The sequence below is a fragment of the Hippopotamus amphibius genome, chromosome 11, assembly GCF_030028045.1.
Source record: "Hippopotamus amphibius kiboko isolate mHipAmp2 chromosome 11, mHipAmp2.hap2, whole genome shotgun sequence".
NCBI classification, from domain to species: Eukaryota; Metazoa; Chordata; class Mammalia; order Artiodactyla; family Hippopotamidae; genus Hippopotamus; species Hippopotamus amphibius.
Genome location: NC_080196.1, coordinates 114,399,111 through 114,414,649, shown reverse-complemented (window position 1 = coordinate 114,414,649; position 15,539 = coordinate 114,399,111). Strand labels below are relative to the sequence as shown.

Here is a 15,539-nt window from a genome sequence, read left to right as displayed (position 1 = left end):
GTACAGAGGGGAGGACTGAAGGAAAACAGGAAGGTAAGTGCACCGCTACATCCAACTAAACTGCAAAGGTGAGGGGAAAAAAAGGGTAAACAGGTAAATAGGAAGGTGAACGAGGAAATGAGAGAGGCAAGAATGAAAAGGCCAAATAGTACTCATTTGATACACAAACAGAGATTCTATCCAAACCTTCAACACAACAAACACCAGACACCCTCCTGAAAGTCAACAGGAAAACAAAAGGCGATGGAGCATCACTCTGGAGACTATGTCTCAGAGACTGTGGTCCCTTCTGCTGGCACTCACTCTCTCTCGTCCCCCCACTGCCGGCAGGCCAGTGGTGGGCTGCCCGGCGGAAAGGCCCACGTGGCCAGGAATGAGAGTGGCCTCAGCCGAAAGCTTGCAGAACCGAGGCCCTGAGTCCAAAGAGGTACCACGTCCTGCCAACAACCCCAAGGGTGAGATCGGCATCGGCTCCCCGCCAGTGGGGCTGGGAGGTGACGGCTACGGGGCTGACACCGTGACACACCTTGACTGAGAGCCTGTGAGGGACCTGGAGCCAGGAGCTGCAGCCAGGCTACACCCAGGCTCCTGAGCACAGAAGCTGAGAGAGAACGGATGCTGGCGTTTGGCAGCACCGCATCAGAGTGCGCGTGACTAGCAGCCGGCTCGGCTGGCTCGGCCCGACAGCGTCCTGCAGGCACGCTCACCGCAGCACCTCTCCACGGCAGAGAAGGGAAGCCACCCCAAATCTAACAATGCATCAAAAGTGAGTAACTTACAGTATCCATAGAACTCGACACTACGTAACTAGGTTGCAAATCAGTATGTCTAGTTTCTTTCCTGTTCTGTAAGAAAAGACAAACCCCGCCCAGAACATTCTGTGCGGCGCAGATCACCGCAGCAAGATGGAGAGCACGCCAGCCCTGGGGGAGAAGGCGCTCTCAAGAAGCCTCCCCCCGGGGCTCAGGCTGGGTGGGCCCTGGTTCCCACGCGGACGTCGGCTGGCGCCAAGGGCTCACACTCCTCTGTAAGAGGCCTCACGCAGCCTGTCATTTTAGATTTTTTAAAATGTTGTTCGAGAGCCTTAAAAAAGGGAAACAGAAAGACTCTGCCCTCCGTCCCTGCTACTCAGGAAGCCTATGCAGACAGAAATGCTCCTCCGCACAGGAGCCCAGGCTGCCAGACTCCAGGCCAGCAGGAACCTGCTGACAGCCACCTCTGACCACTGCAGGGTTTTTCACGGCGTCTTCCTACACTGACCTGAACTTTTTCTTTCTAATCCTCTTTTATTTCCATTTACCTTTCCCTCTTTAAGTTTTTAAGCCATAAGAATTAATATCCAATAATTACATATAATACATCTATCCGTAAAAGGAAGCTCTAAGAAACTGAAATATATTCCATTATAAATAGGTTCTAACTAATACAATTCTTTGGTCGAAAGATATAATTCTGATAATGCAACAATAAACAGTTAACACGTCTTATTTTAGACAAAATATGGCTACCTACACACACCAAAATCTACTTTAGCAAAACAGACTATACAAAAATCTAGATTTTTTTTCTTCACATACGTAAAATCTTACACAAATACGTTACATTAGATGTCGCAATTCCCTTCAGATTCAAAAGTCACTTGCAATCACGTAAGTGTTAATAATGGGCACACGCGTCTGAAATAGATTAAAAATGCGTCAACCTTTTCCACTATGATGAGGTCTCCAACTTGTATGTCTGAACTCTTAACTTGCACTTTACCTTAAAAAAAAGAAGAGGTATAATCAACTCAAGGAAATGACAGCACACCAGAGGTAAACTTTCAGTGCATAAATAATACTTTAGAAATAACTTTGGAGGAAAAAACAACACTAGAAATGTATCTATACTTATGCTTTCAAAATAAATTTATGTCAGATAGGCACAGATGCTAAAAATTAACTTCTCTTAGTCAACTTTCAAATGCAATGAACTATCCCCCAATAAAAGACGTGTGGGAATGTGGAAGAGGATTCCATTTGGAACGTTCTTCCCACATCTGCCATTCTTTCATGTCTGAGCCAAGTTACGGCTCATCAAAAATATCCCTAAACACAATAATCTGATGACCGAAGCTGAGTAACATGGAGATGTAAAATCCTTACATTAATATTGTGAACAGCATTGACTGGCACATAACTGACAGAAAAAAGAAATGAAGAAAATTATATATGTAAAATCACCCTCCACCAGTAGCTTTACTAGTAGCTTAGGTCAGGACTGAAAACGAAGGTCTAGAGCTTTATACAAAAAGGGATGCTTCCACAAGGTATACTGTGTAAATTCTTAAACTGCCTCTACAGTTTCTAGTGCACGGTAACCATTTACAAAATCTAACACACATCTACATCATGTCAGGATCACAGAGAGGAGATGCGAAGCTGATGTGGACGACGGGAGACACCACCCTGCGGCAGCACAGACGACTTCCTGTGTCCCCTGTGTCACCTCCCTCCCACCCTCCCTCCCCCCTGCTTCTCTGCCTCCCACCCTCCCTCCCCCCTCCCCCCTGCTTCTCTGCCTCCCTCCCTCTCTCCCCGCCTGCCTCCCTCCCTCTCTCCCCGCCTGCCTCCCTCCCTCTCTCCTCGCCTCCCTCCCTCTCTCCCCGCCTCCCTCCCTCTCTCCCCACCTCCCCACTTCTTTTACATTCCGTTTATTCTGAAAGCTAACAGAACAAGGGGTAAGTTCATATTACATTATCAAATACGAACATTATCAAATACTAACATTACATTGACTTTTAGATCCATTCAACTTATTACAAAGCCTTATTTCTTTTTTTTCCTTTTTTTTTTTTTTTACAAAGCCTTATTTCTTAAATACCGCTTAAAGCAGCTGAGTTTCAGTAGAACCATACCAGCTCCCAAAGATTAGTGTTGAGGATATCAAAAAGTTTTGTAAATATTACACTTTTGGTGTAGAATTTTTCCATGTTCCTCAATTATACAATAAATACATAAGGGCTGGAGTTACTTCTTGGAAGGAAGTGAAGCTACTTTTTATTCATATTATAAAATTACAAAGTTCTTTAGAATTATATACGAAGCAGATCTTATGATACCGTCCTAAGTGGTAAGTATACACCTATTAACAGCCAAAAAAATACTTGCAAAAGAACGTCTTCCAGCTTCATGTCTGCACTCCCACTATTACGTTTTTCATAGCTAAGCATCAATCAGTAAAGACATTTCACTGATCTCATACTCCTCTCATACTCAACAGAATTCCTGTCTTATCACTTAATTTTATTTTCTCTCCCACTATCCAATCCACTTTTCCTTCCTTCTGCTTTTTTAGATTTTAATAGACACATTTAAAAAAGAAAAAGAAACAGTTGTAGTCATAAGATGTGACAAATGTAGTAAATCATTTTAAAATATTTTGAAACAAAGAAAGCACACCCTTTTTTGACTCAATCAAGATCTTACATTTCTGAGAGATTTATTATTCTCTCACATGGTAATAGACACAATTTATATTTAACAGCCTTTAATTTTTAGGCATTAATTGTGATCGCTATTCATTTCTATGGAACTTACTTGCAATTACATGTTTAAGTAAAACAGTTTATGGTGAAATGCACTGCTGAAAGTTCTCAACCGCTATACTGCTACAATGTGAGCAAAATTCGAGAAGGCTGAACTCAGTACAGTGTCACATCAGTACGATAGTCTGCCTCACTCACTTGTGCAAAGTGCACACTTCTGAATTTTGAAGAACTGGTCAAATTGTTCGACAGTTCTGAATTCTCTAATAATTCTCATCTTGTGTCCAGGGGACTGCCTGCACTTCCTTTACAGCCTTCTTCACATGAACTCGCAGACTTCTTTTCTGTTCTCTTTCCCAAAGAACAGCGAAGGCACTGCACAGAAAAGATGGAGGAAAGCTACCCCTCCCACACGGATGCCCTTGTCCCACACGGGCGGCCGGGCACCGCGACCGTCCGCAGCCTACTCTGCACAGCCCACGCCTCCGCTGGCGGTGTGATTCCCGGCCGCCCTCTGTGAACTGAACTGATAGCTGATCCCAGAGTGGGAAGAGGCTGGTGACAAGGGGAATTCCCCAAGTTTCACAAGTCACAGCACAGAGAAAACACACAAGGGCCACCTGCTCTCACAAAGCAACAGAACCATCAATAACACAAAGTGTTTACTGAATGGGCATTTAAAATTTGATACTTTCAGTGCTACACTTGATAGAAGCAAGTTCTAAATACAGTAACAAAGATACTTCAATGTGTACACCAGTATTTAAACCTAATGACAGCTTTCCTTAAAAACATCCTATCCCATTTATGTCAAGTACATATTCAGGAGGTCATACCTTACCAGGCCTTTTCTTTTGGTGAAAGAGTGAATAGTGAATACTACCAAGTAAGATAACAACAGTTCTCTCCTCTCTCTAAACTACTGCAGGTAAATCTTTCCATTAAATCCTTCTTCTAGCGGTAAACGTTCCCTGCCACTGTGCCTCTGAAGTATGACGGCTTACGTGTTCCTTCCCGTGGAAGGAAAGCATTTACCTAACTGGCTCCATGAACCAAGTTTTACTGGCTCCTCTGAAGAGAGATCAAAAATCACTTCAAGAACCACTCCTCTTCCTGCAGAGTATCTAACTCTGCACCCTTCTGCCACCCTCACCGCCATTCCTCACCTTCACCTGTGGAAAGAGAATACACAACTAACTGGTCTCCACTGTTACTACTGCCTGAATTCACCATAATTTCAAATGAACCAGCTGAGAAACTACGGACTATGTTCACCCTCGCCCCAAACCCTCCACTACTTGACAGTTACTCAGAAGGTGATCAGATGTGCAGCGTGTACACACGTTCTCCACAGCTGGCCTCAGATGAACTCCTGTCCACGCTTCCCTCCGCTCCTGCTCTCAGGCTGGCACCTCACCCCACAGCCCAGCGAGGCCCTCGCTTGCTCTGACGTGTTCTCTGCACTTGCTGTTCCATATGACGAAAGCCCTCCCTCCCACAGCAAACACAACCCCATGAAGCCTCTGTAGCCTGTGTGAACATCAACAGCATTTTATACACACGGCCACACAATGTGCTTAAAATGCCATAAACATTCAAACACCTGAGTGTCTACCAAATTTTAGACCTGTGCACTTCCAGGACATTTAGTTTGTTCTTCACACATGCATATCCAAACTTAACCCATTTTAAAAGAACAGAAGGCGTTTATAACCGTTCTACTTAAAATCAGTTAAAATGGGTCAAATGTCGGAATGGACTAAAGACAACATAACCATATAAGCCACATCTCACTAGACACAGACCTTAGCAAATGTATTACCTACTTATTTCCCAATAAAACACATACAAGGAGACAAGAGCGAGAGAGAATTAAGCAACACTTATAAAAGCACGTGATCACATATAAGAAGCCCTCGAGAAGGTCACATCAGATTAACAGGTGTTGCTTCCTGGGCAGACAACCACCCACGATGTCAGGAGGTTACGGGGCTTGTCTTCATTACTTGGGTGGGAATGGCACTCTCCCCCCAACTCTTTCAACATTTTAAGTGGGTGTGCAGGAAGGAGTCTAATTTAAAACAGATTATGAAGCAAGGTAGGTAGCTGGGAAATAAGTTTTATATTATATCATATTATATTAAGAGAGAGACCTATACTCGGGGTGGGGGGGGGCATTGTTGAGAGAAATTTTAAAGCACCTAAAGGAGGAGATACATCTCATTCATGGATAAGAAGATGTAACACTATTAAAGTGTCAATTCTCCCCCAAATTCATCTGTTGGTTCAATGCAATCCCAATCAAAATCCCAGCAGCCTTTTTTTTTAACAGAAATTGATAAACTGATTCTAAAAGTCACACGGAAATACAAAGGATAGAGTCGAGCCAGAACAACTCTAAAAATGAAAAAGTTGGAGAGCAAACACTACTGCTCTCAAGAATTATTATGAAACAACAGTAATCAAAAGAGCATTCTTTTAGCATAGAGAGATAAACAGATCAACAGAGTGAAGAGACAGTCCAGAAACGAGCCCGTGCATGAAAGACAACTAACTGTTGACACACGTGTAAGGCAATGTGGAGGTAAAGCGATCACTTTTTTAAGAAGTGGTGCTAGAAGCAACATCACCCACACCTTGTACCAATACAAAAACTTACTCAAAAGACGTATGTATATAATGCAAATCCTAAAATTACAAACTTTTCGAAGAGGAAACATCAGAGAAATATAACAGAAAATCTTTGTGAACCTGAGTCAGGCAAAGAGTTCTCCAATAGGACACCAAAAGCACAATCATAAGAGAAAAAACGGATACCTCTGACTTCATCAACCAGAGCATCAAAGGGGCTAGGCACAGCACAAAGGCAGAAGACCAAGGAACGGGCGGTTGAAAAACCGCCGAAGTCAGGTGCAAGAGCGAATAAGCTACAAAGACAGGAAGGGACTCTAATTCCAGGTCAAGTGGCCCCAAGGCTATGGGAGAAAAACAGCAGACATCTAGGAGGGCTGCAGGGGAAGCAGGGCCCTCGGAGAACAGCCACGTTTTAAGGAAAGCAAGGAGGCACACTCAGGGGAGTCTGCTGCTGGAAAGGTTCAGGTGATGAAGAAACCAGAAAGGCACAGAGGAAAAAGGGCGATGCCAAGAACGAAGATGTACAGAAACTGCAGAAGATGAAGATGCTTTCAGTCCGAGACATGGACAAAGACAAAGGTCCTATAAGGCCAGTCCTGGGTACACAGGCCGAGACTATGCTCCGGTTGAGAGGCCTGGGAGCCCGGGACCCCATCTTAAACCCAGCTGAAAGCGGGCAGGGCACAGGCTTCCCCTTGACCTCTGCTGGTGAAGTTGAGGATGTCAGAGGGAGTCAGGGTCTACTCAGGACATGTGGACATGCTTCCCCAGTACAGGCTGGGGACAAAAGTGGGGACAAGATGGGCGGCTGATATTCTAGTAAGATTAAGTGAGGCAGAGTGAAAGAGCATATATCAACAAATAAACTGTACAAATTACAGCTTAGGAAATAAGAAAAAAAAAAGAAATATTACAGCCTGGGGGTAAGAATTATAAAGCATCTTGACAAAAGTAAACAATTTTTACTCATTCACTAGCAATAACCGAAGTATTTTTTAAAAATATTCTTAAGCAATAACAAAAAAATTAATATGTTCAAATTAAATACAATCAATTCTTTTTCCTTTTCCATCAGAAAAAAAAAAAAAAGCTGGAATAGCTCTGGAAAGAATACTGGAATAATGAAATATTACATCATGATAAGAAATACTTAAAGGTAAAACAATGACTGTCATTCACTGGATAAACTATATTAGCCTCTCACTGGCTAAAAGAGTCCAAACCATCGTGTAATTACCAAGAAGAGTCCAGGAGCCGCCAGAGAAGCCTGCCCAGGCAGACTTCACAGCCCATCAGGGCACACATCCTTTGCCTAAAGCTATATGCAGAAGTAAACACTGAAGTAACTACCAACAGTAATATGCTGCATTCACCAGATAAAGATTTTGTAGAAAATTACAACAGTATGGGACTTCCCTGGTGGTCCACTGGTAAAGAATCTGTCCTGCAATGCAGGGGACCTGGGTTCGATCCCTGGTCGGGGAACTAAGATCCCATATGCCTCAGGGCAACTAAGGTCGCGCGCCTCAACTAGAGAGCCTGTGTGCCGCAACTACACAGCCCACATATTCAGGGGCCTGCATGCCACAACTAGAGAAGAGAAAGCCCTCATGCCACAACCAGAGAGAGGCCTGTGCACTGCAACAAAGACCCCACATGTCACAACTAAGACCTGTACAGCCAAAAATATAAACACATACATACATACATAAAATTAAATTATAAAATAAAAGTAGGCAAAGAATCTGAATAAACACTTCTCCAAAGAAAATATACAAATGGCCAGAAAGCACAGGACAAGATGGTCAACATCATCAGTCACTAGGGAAATGCAAACGGAAGCCACAGTGAGATGCCGCTTCACACCCACCACTGGGACCCTCTCCCACTGCTGGTGAAAATGTAAAACGGTGCAGCCAATTATGAAAACAGTTTAGCAATTCCTCAAAAACGTGGAATTACCATATAAACCAGGAATTTCATGCCTAGGTATATACACAAAAGAAGCAGAAACAATGTTCACCCAAAACCTGTACACAAATGTTCACAGCAGCATCCTTTATAATGGCCTCAAAGTGGAAACAACCCTGATGTCCATCCATGTGACACTGTACAACAGAATATCACCTGGCAACAAAGAGCTCAGTACTGATACGTGCTCTAACATGAATGCACCCTGAAAACACGATGCCAAGTGAAAGAAACCGGTGACAACAGGCCACATACTGCACGATTCCGTTTATATGAAATGTTTAGAAGAGGCAAAGCCATAGAGATAGAAACTAGATCAGTGGTTGTCTGGGGCTGGAGTGGGACAGGGAAAGGGCAGGAATGGGAAATGACTGCTAACAGATATTCAGAGCTTCTTTCTAGAATGTTAAAAATGTTCTGAAATTAGATGGTAGTAATGGTTTCTTAACTATGGATAGACCCAAAACTACTGAACTTTATTCTTTAAAGGGATGAATTTTAAGTTACGTGAAAAATATCCCAACAAAGTATAAAAACAGTTTTTGGACAATTAAAAAAGATAATTCATCGTACAAATGTCCACGTACAAACAGAAGATATAAACTCCACGCTAAACTTCTGCACTTTTAAACAGGCTCCCAGTCATGGTGAATCTCCATTTGCTTTTCACTGTCACTTTCTACTGTCACCACGCTTGTCTGTAATCGCTTCACCCACCCTTTCCATAATACATCGCTTCTTTTCTGCAATGGACTGAAAAACCAAATAAGCAACTCTCAAAAACATAAACTAGGCAAAGGTTAAAGCCCTAAATGAAAGCTACAGGGAAATCGGTACACATCAGCTGCCATTTTGGATCATGACATTTGTTTCAGGTGCTCAAAGTCCTTTTCCTTACGTATAGTTTAAGGCCGTGATACCAGGCGTCTGACCTTAATGACTGTGTTTAAAATATAATGCAGAGAGAGACTTTAGATGGAGTGATACTGTGCTTCACAGACCATGTGCACACATCAGTTGGGTTTCACACGTGTCTAGTCCCCGTGCATTATACACAAATTGTAACAGAGCACACTATAAAACTACTGATATACATGTATATGTATGTGTGCATGCATGTGTTTAAGGGCGTGTGTATACATTTATATTCACACACATACATCTAAGCATTTAAAGAATGAATCAACTGGATTAAGTGTCCTGCTCACCTCTTACTGTAAGCTTGCTATACAGTTGTGAATTCACTTCCTTGTCTCGCTGAAAACGCCGAAATTCATCAACTGCTTCCCTCATGATAGTAACAGCCAAGACAAACCCCTTTAAACAAAACAAAACAAAGTATTTGAGAAAACTGGACTTCATCAAAAAAGGGGAAATTCTTTTACTATTCATTTTTATCTTTTTCCTTCAATTTATATTAGTTGTAAAACAACAATAAATGAAAACAGACAAAAAAACAAGTAACAAATACTACGAAAGGAACACGTAATGCACAGTGAGAGATTTACAGGCCTTACTACACTCAAGAAACGCTTACAAATTCACATCTTAATACGTGCTTCAAGCTAAACATCAGAAAATATTTAGTAACCCAAAGAAAAGGAAATTAATCTTCAATAAACCCATGAATTATATTTAGAACACTCAGGCATTCAAATATCAAATTAATAAAGACTGAGATAAAAATCTTATAATACCTGCACTTAAATCTTTCTGATAGAATAAAAGCATTTCGGAACACAGAACAATTGCCAGGTGTGACACACATCAATTTTCTTACATCATGCATTATCATGCAAGAGCATTTGAGAGCACAGGTATGGCCATAGTGCTCTTTTTCCCTTTTCTTAAACATTAATTATTTATTTATTTAATGGCTGTGTTGGGTCTTTGTTGCTTGCACATGGGCTTTTCTCTAGTTGCGGCGCGCGGGGGCTACTCTTCATTGTGGTGCGCAGGCTTCTCATTGTGGTGACTTCTCTTGTTGTGGAGCACAGGCTCTAGGCATGTGAGCTTCAGCAGTTGTGGCACATGGGCTCAATAGCTGTGGCACACGGGCTGAGTTGATTTACAATGTTGTGTTAGTTTTTGCTGCACAACAAAGTGAATCAGGTATACACAGGGTTTTTTCCTGTATAAAACCAACAGGCAGTAAGTGGGCCACTGGAGACTGTTGCTTGTACCTACTGAAGTGCAGTCCTCTTCACACAGTGGCGCCCGAAGGCTGGGGTAGGCTCAAGCTCAGCGCACGCGGCCCAGCTCTCCACCCACCCAGCAGCCGCAGGTCTTGCCTTCCGCGGTACAGCCACCACCTGTACTAGCGCCGGGCTCCTCTCTGACTCAGTGCCACCGCGGGTCGCCACGCGCTGACTGTGCTTCCCGACAGGCCTGGGGCCTGGGCCGCTCGCAGTGCTCACGTGGGAGCCCGGCCCCGGCCCCGAGCGCTCTCACGGCCGCCAGCCCTACTGGGCCAGCCTCCCGCCTCCAGCCTCATGCCCCTCAAAGTCATCCCTGCACACAGTTCCCGAAGCACCTTCTACACTATAAACCTGACCAACGTGCGGTAAAATCCTCCTCCGGGGATGGGCCCCAGCAATTCGCAGCCTGAAACCTCAGCTGTTGATGCTCCTTCACGGAAGCACAGCCTGAAGGAGGACAGACCTCTAGCCTCACCGCCTGCTCAACGCTGCTCTTACCCTGCAACGCCAGGACGCTCTCAGCAGTCTCCTGGAACACCCTGATGTCTCCCATCTGGTCTCAGCCAGGGTTTTTCCAGTGGCTGCTAAGAGCACTACTTTAAGAGGTATTCCAAAGCTGCTCCTGGAATCAGATCAAGAAGCCACGAACAACGGTTGCTGGCAGGCCCCGCCCGCAGAGGAAGGCAGGCACAGTACAAGCCATGGGTCGGCCATCGCCCCACTGAGGGCAGCTGAGCATGGGCAGTGTGACCCTCGTGGAGGAGGTCCTTTAACACACATTTCTTTTTTAACAACAGTGTTGTTGAGATTAATTCACATGCCCCCAAATTAATGCTTTTTGTTGTTGTTAATTTACTGGCTGCATTGTGTTTCCTTGCTGCGTGCGCGCTCTTCTCCAGTCGTGACAAGCGCGGGCTACTCTGTCATGGTGCATGGGCTTCGAAGCGCAGTGGCTTCTCTTGTTGTGGAGCAAGGGCTCTGGGCGCGTGGGCATCAACAGCTGCAGCACGTGGCTCACGGGCTCCAGAGCGCAGACTCAATAGTTGCGGGGCATGGGCTTAGCTGCCCCGCGGCATGTGGGATCTTCCCGGACCAGGGCTCGAACCCGGGTCCCCTGCATTGGCAGGCGGATTCTTAACCACTGCGCCACCAGGGACGTCCCAAACTAATGCTTTTGAAATATGCATTTCACCTTGTCAGCTTATTCACAGAGTTGTGCCACCATCGCCACCACCTAATTCTAGAGCACATGTACTTCTATCACCCCCAAAAGAGATCCCAAGAGCAGGCACCCCCCCACCCCCCCACCGGTCCCAGCCCCGGCGACCACTAGTCTTACTTTCCGTCTCTAAGGACCTGCCTACCACGGGTGATAGGGTACCCTCTGTGTTTAGCTTTCTGACTAACTGCCCAACTGTTTTCTAAAGCGATTACACCTTTTGTCATGTGTTCATCACCCATGAGTACATCTTCTTTGGAGAAATGTTACTTCAGATCCTACACCCACTTTTTAACTGGATCGATATATCTTTCCATTGTTAGGTTGTAAGAGTTCTTTATATCATTCTGGACACAAGTACTGTGTCAAATATGTGATTTACAAATACAATGTTACAAATATTTTCTCCCATTCCAGGTTATCATTTTAGTTTCTTGATGGTGTCCTCTGATGCACAAAAGTTTTGAATTTTGATGAAGTCCAACTTACTCAAGTTTTTTCTTTTGCCACTTGGGCTTTTGGTGTCCAAGATCACAAATATTTCCGTCTATGCTTTCTTCTAGGAGTCTTACAGCTTCAGCTTTCATTTAGGTCTGTGATTCATGTTAAGTGACTTTTTGTGTATGCTATGGTTGGAGTCCAACTTCACTCCTCTACATGTGGCTGTCCAACTGTTGCAGCAGTATCTGTGGGAGACTTTCTCCACTGAACTGTCATGGTAGCCTTGTCAAAAATCCGTTTGTCATAAATGTAGAAGTTTATTTCTGGACTCTCCATTGTATTCCTCGATTTACATATCCATCCTTCTGCCAGTACCACACTCTCGTGATTACTGCAGCTCTGTGAGAAGTTTCAAAATGGGGAAGCAGGAGTCCGACAGCTTTGATCTACTTTTCTTGGTTGTTTTGGCTACTCTGGGACCCTTCCACTGTCATGTGAATTTTAGAATCAGCTTGTCAATGTCTGCAAAAGCAGCCCGCTGGGACTTTGATTGGGATTGCACTAAATCTGTGGATCAGTTTGGAGAGTACTGTCGTAATACTGTCTTTCAATTCTTGAACATGAGATGACTTTCCATTTATTTAGCTCTTCTTTAATTTTTTCAAAAATGTTTCATAGTTTTCAGTATGCCCTTTAAATCTATCCCTTTTTTTTTGATGCTATTATAAACAGAATTCTTATCCTAATGTCATTCTCAGATGGTCATTGCTAGTGTGCAGAAATACAAATGACTTTTGTATATTTACCTTGCACACTACAGCTCACTAAGTTGTTCCAATACTTGTGTGTGTGTGGATTCCTTAGATTTTCCTATATACAAGATCATGCCATCTGCGAAGAGAGGTAGATAGCTTTTCTTCTTCTTTTCCATCTAGGTGCCTCCTAGTTCTTTTTCTTGCCTAACTGCACTATTCATTTTACCTTCAATATAATGCTGAACGCCAAAGTGAGAGGAGACATCCTTGTCTTGCTCCTGATCTTAGGGGGAAGCATCCAGTCTTTTACCATTAAAAGTACGTTAGCTGTGCAAAGTACAAAATTTTAAGAACAAGAGAGATTTCTATATTATGACCAAGTATCTCCACACTAGAGGGAGGTCTGTGCTCTAGGGACAAATGACCAGCTTCTCCAAAGCGGCTAACTTGTCAGACAAAGCAGTGACGAAATAAAGTGGTCATCAAAGAACCTATTAGCTGGAGGCAGAGAAGTACTCTTACCTTGAATGCAAATTCATCATTTTATTAGAACTAGAGTTAGCAAAGGTAAGACTAAACTAAAATAAAAGCATCAAATGCCAAAAAATTAGCTTTAAGAAACTTAGTATTATCAAAAGTCTTAAAATTTATACACAGTAACCAAGCACTTTCACTTCTAGAAACTTATCCTAAAGGGGGAAAAAAAAAAAAAATCAAGGATCCCAGCACTGTATAAGAAAAACTGGAAATAACCTGAAAGTCCACAAATAAGAAATTCATGATACTCTCATATGATGAAATACTTTATTTCCTTAACTCAAAGATGCTGTTGACTTTCAGATACATCATTATTATTTTAGTAACAGTCCTGGTGGGAAGACAATAGCACCTTAAATACATAAACTGTTTGTAAGTCACAATTTCAGTAACACGAAAGATAAGCACCTATGAATTCAGAAAATACAGTTCTAAGCAGCCACTCTCCTGCGGGAGAATATTTACGGGTACAGACCGTGTGATAGTGTGCGAGGAATTTCCTGAAATTCTACCTGTGACTGACTCACCTCGAGAGACAAGAGGAGAATGACTGTTGAGCATCTGTTATTTACACAATGAAAAGAGTGTTTTTAAAGAAGTGATTTTAGTCAGACAGCATATCAGAATCACCCAGACAATTGTTTGCAACACAGATTTGCTCAGGTCCTACTTGAAATATATATCTTTACCTCTCATCTCCAGGGAACTGACCCCTCCTGCCCCGCCTCCGGCATACAAATGGTATTTAAACTCTCCAGAATAATCTAACTTTCACCCTTTAAACCTACAGCTTCAAGACAGTAAAAATTAACTCTGAATTTATTAAGTTTATAAACCACAAAACGTGTGCTAGTTCCCAGTGCTTCTAAGAACTCAAGGAGTGAAAGTAAGCTCCCTCTTCTAATGTGACAATATTAGAGAAGATGCACCAAAGAGGGGCAGGTCCCAACCTGTAAAAACAGGAGTTCAACACTCCTGAAAGGAAGCAGCGCCCCTGTCACAGGCAAGGACTGCTGCCGCCTACACGCTGCTCCAGGCCGTACTCCTAACCTCAGGCTTCTCTGGACACAGAACAGACGTGTAGGACCAGCAGCAGCCAAGAGGGGTCACTCCCACACCGTCATGCCCACCTCTAGCACATCTATCCTGAGAACACGGCCAGCGACCAGCCTAGGAACATAAAACAGATCAAAGGCAAGGCAAGCTGATGCCATCAATTCCTTCCTGACCACCGGAGTTACAACAAATGGGCCTCTACCTTTCAAGTTTACATCCTCTTCTAAGACCTCAGAAGAGGTCGGGGCTCCTAACAGATGGGTGGTGTATGGAAGATGTGGATACGGTAAGTCTCCTGCAGGAGCAGCTGGGCCTGCCCGTGACCTCAGCACCAACCAGGTCAGAGCTGCTGGCTACACACTGCTGCCTAGAAAAACCAAAGCTGCATACAAGAGAATTAATAGTGACATACTGTCACCTGGAAACAACAGCACTGGTGCGTCAGCACTGGACAAGAATGTCTCGCATGGCCTGTCCACAGCCCGTGATGAAATCTTTTACCATAAAGTGGGATTCTTTTCTATTTCTCCATATAACCTAGGAATCATGTGGAGTGAGTGCCAAAACAATATCTCATTTAGTAAAAAGAAAAAAATTCTACTGATATGTTACCACATCAGTTTACCTTTGAGGGATTATTATATGCTAGACACTCCTACATATTTTAAATGAGTTACCTTTTAAATCTCACAAAAAATGAGTTACCTTAAACCTTACTGAAGCTAAGAGGTGTACCTTTAGCTCTAATTTACAGATAAGGAAACTGAAACACAAAGAGAAAAAGTAACTTTGCCAAGGTCATGAAATAGTCTCCGGTTGGCAGAATTTCAAATAATTTTGTTTTTTCCTTTTTCATACTTTGCCCACACCTCCAGTTCGCAGAGACACTCACAAGAAAAGGTGGACAGAAGGAGGGATCTGAAAATCGGAGTCCCCCATAGATTCCTTTCTCACCTATATGGCCCGCGTGGTTTTCAGTTACATATTAACAGAGCACCAGAGAGAGATTTTACGTGGAAGACATAGAGATTAAAAAATCCATATTTTGTTTACCTAAAAATCTTTTGTATGGATAGACCTATTCCACTTATTAACTCTGATAGAAGCATTACAATCTGTTTTGTTACTCTGATTATACTAGCTTTGCCTTGAAAAATTATTGCTATCTGAACAATATGAAAGGTAACCATTCTGATACAATA

The 15,539-nt window shown here is 43.2% G+C and overlaps 1 protein-coding gene across 19 annotated transcripts in view; it reads right to left on the bottom strand.

Annotated features, from left to right (window-relative positions):
* ATP9B (ATPase phospholipid transporting 9B (putative)) overlaps positions 1-15,539 on the bottom strand; it is a 196,973-nt gene that overhangs the window by 151,303 nt on the left and 30,131 nt on the right. For 17 of the 19 annotated variants that reach the window (XR_009048010.1, XR_009048011.1, XR_009048006.1 and 14 more), the window contains 2 exons: positions 9,340-9,448; positions 1,703-1,761 (listed from right to left, as the gene is read on the bottom strand). Coding sequence is in view for 11 of the 19 variants with exons in the window: in XM_057699066.1 (XP_057555049.1) it covers positions 1,703-1,761; positions 9,340-9,448 (168 nt within the window). In the remaining 8 variants the exon portion in view is untranslated. Of the gene's footprint in view, positions 1-1,602; positions 1,649-1,702; positions 1,762-9,339; positions 9,449-15,539 lie in introns of those variants that run through there. The other 2 variants (XM_057699078.1, XM_057699079.1) reach the window with 2 other exon arrangements.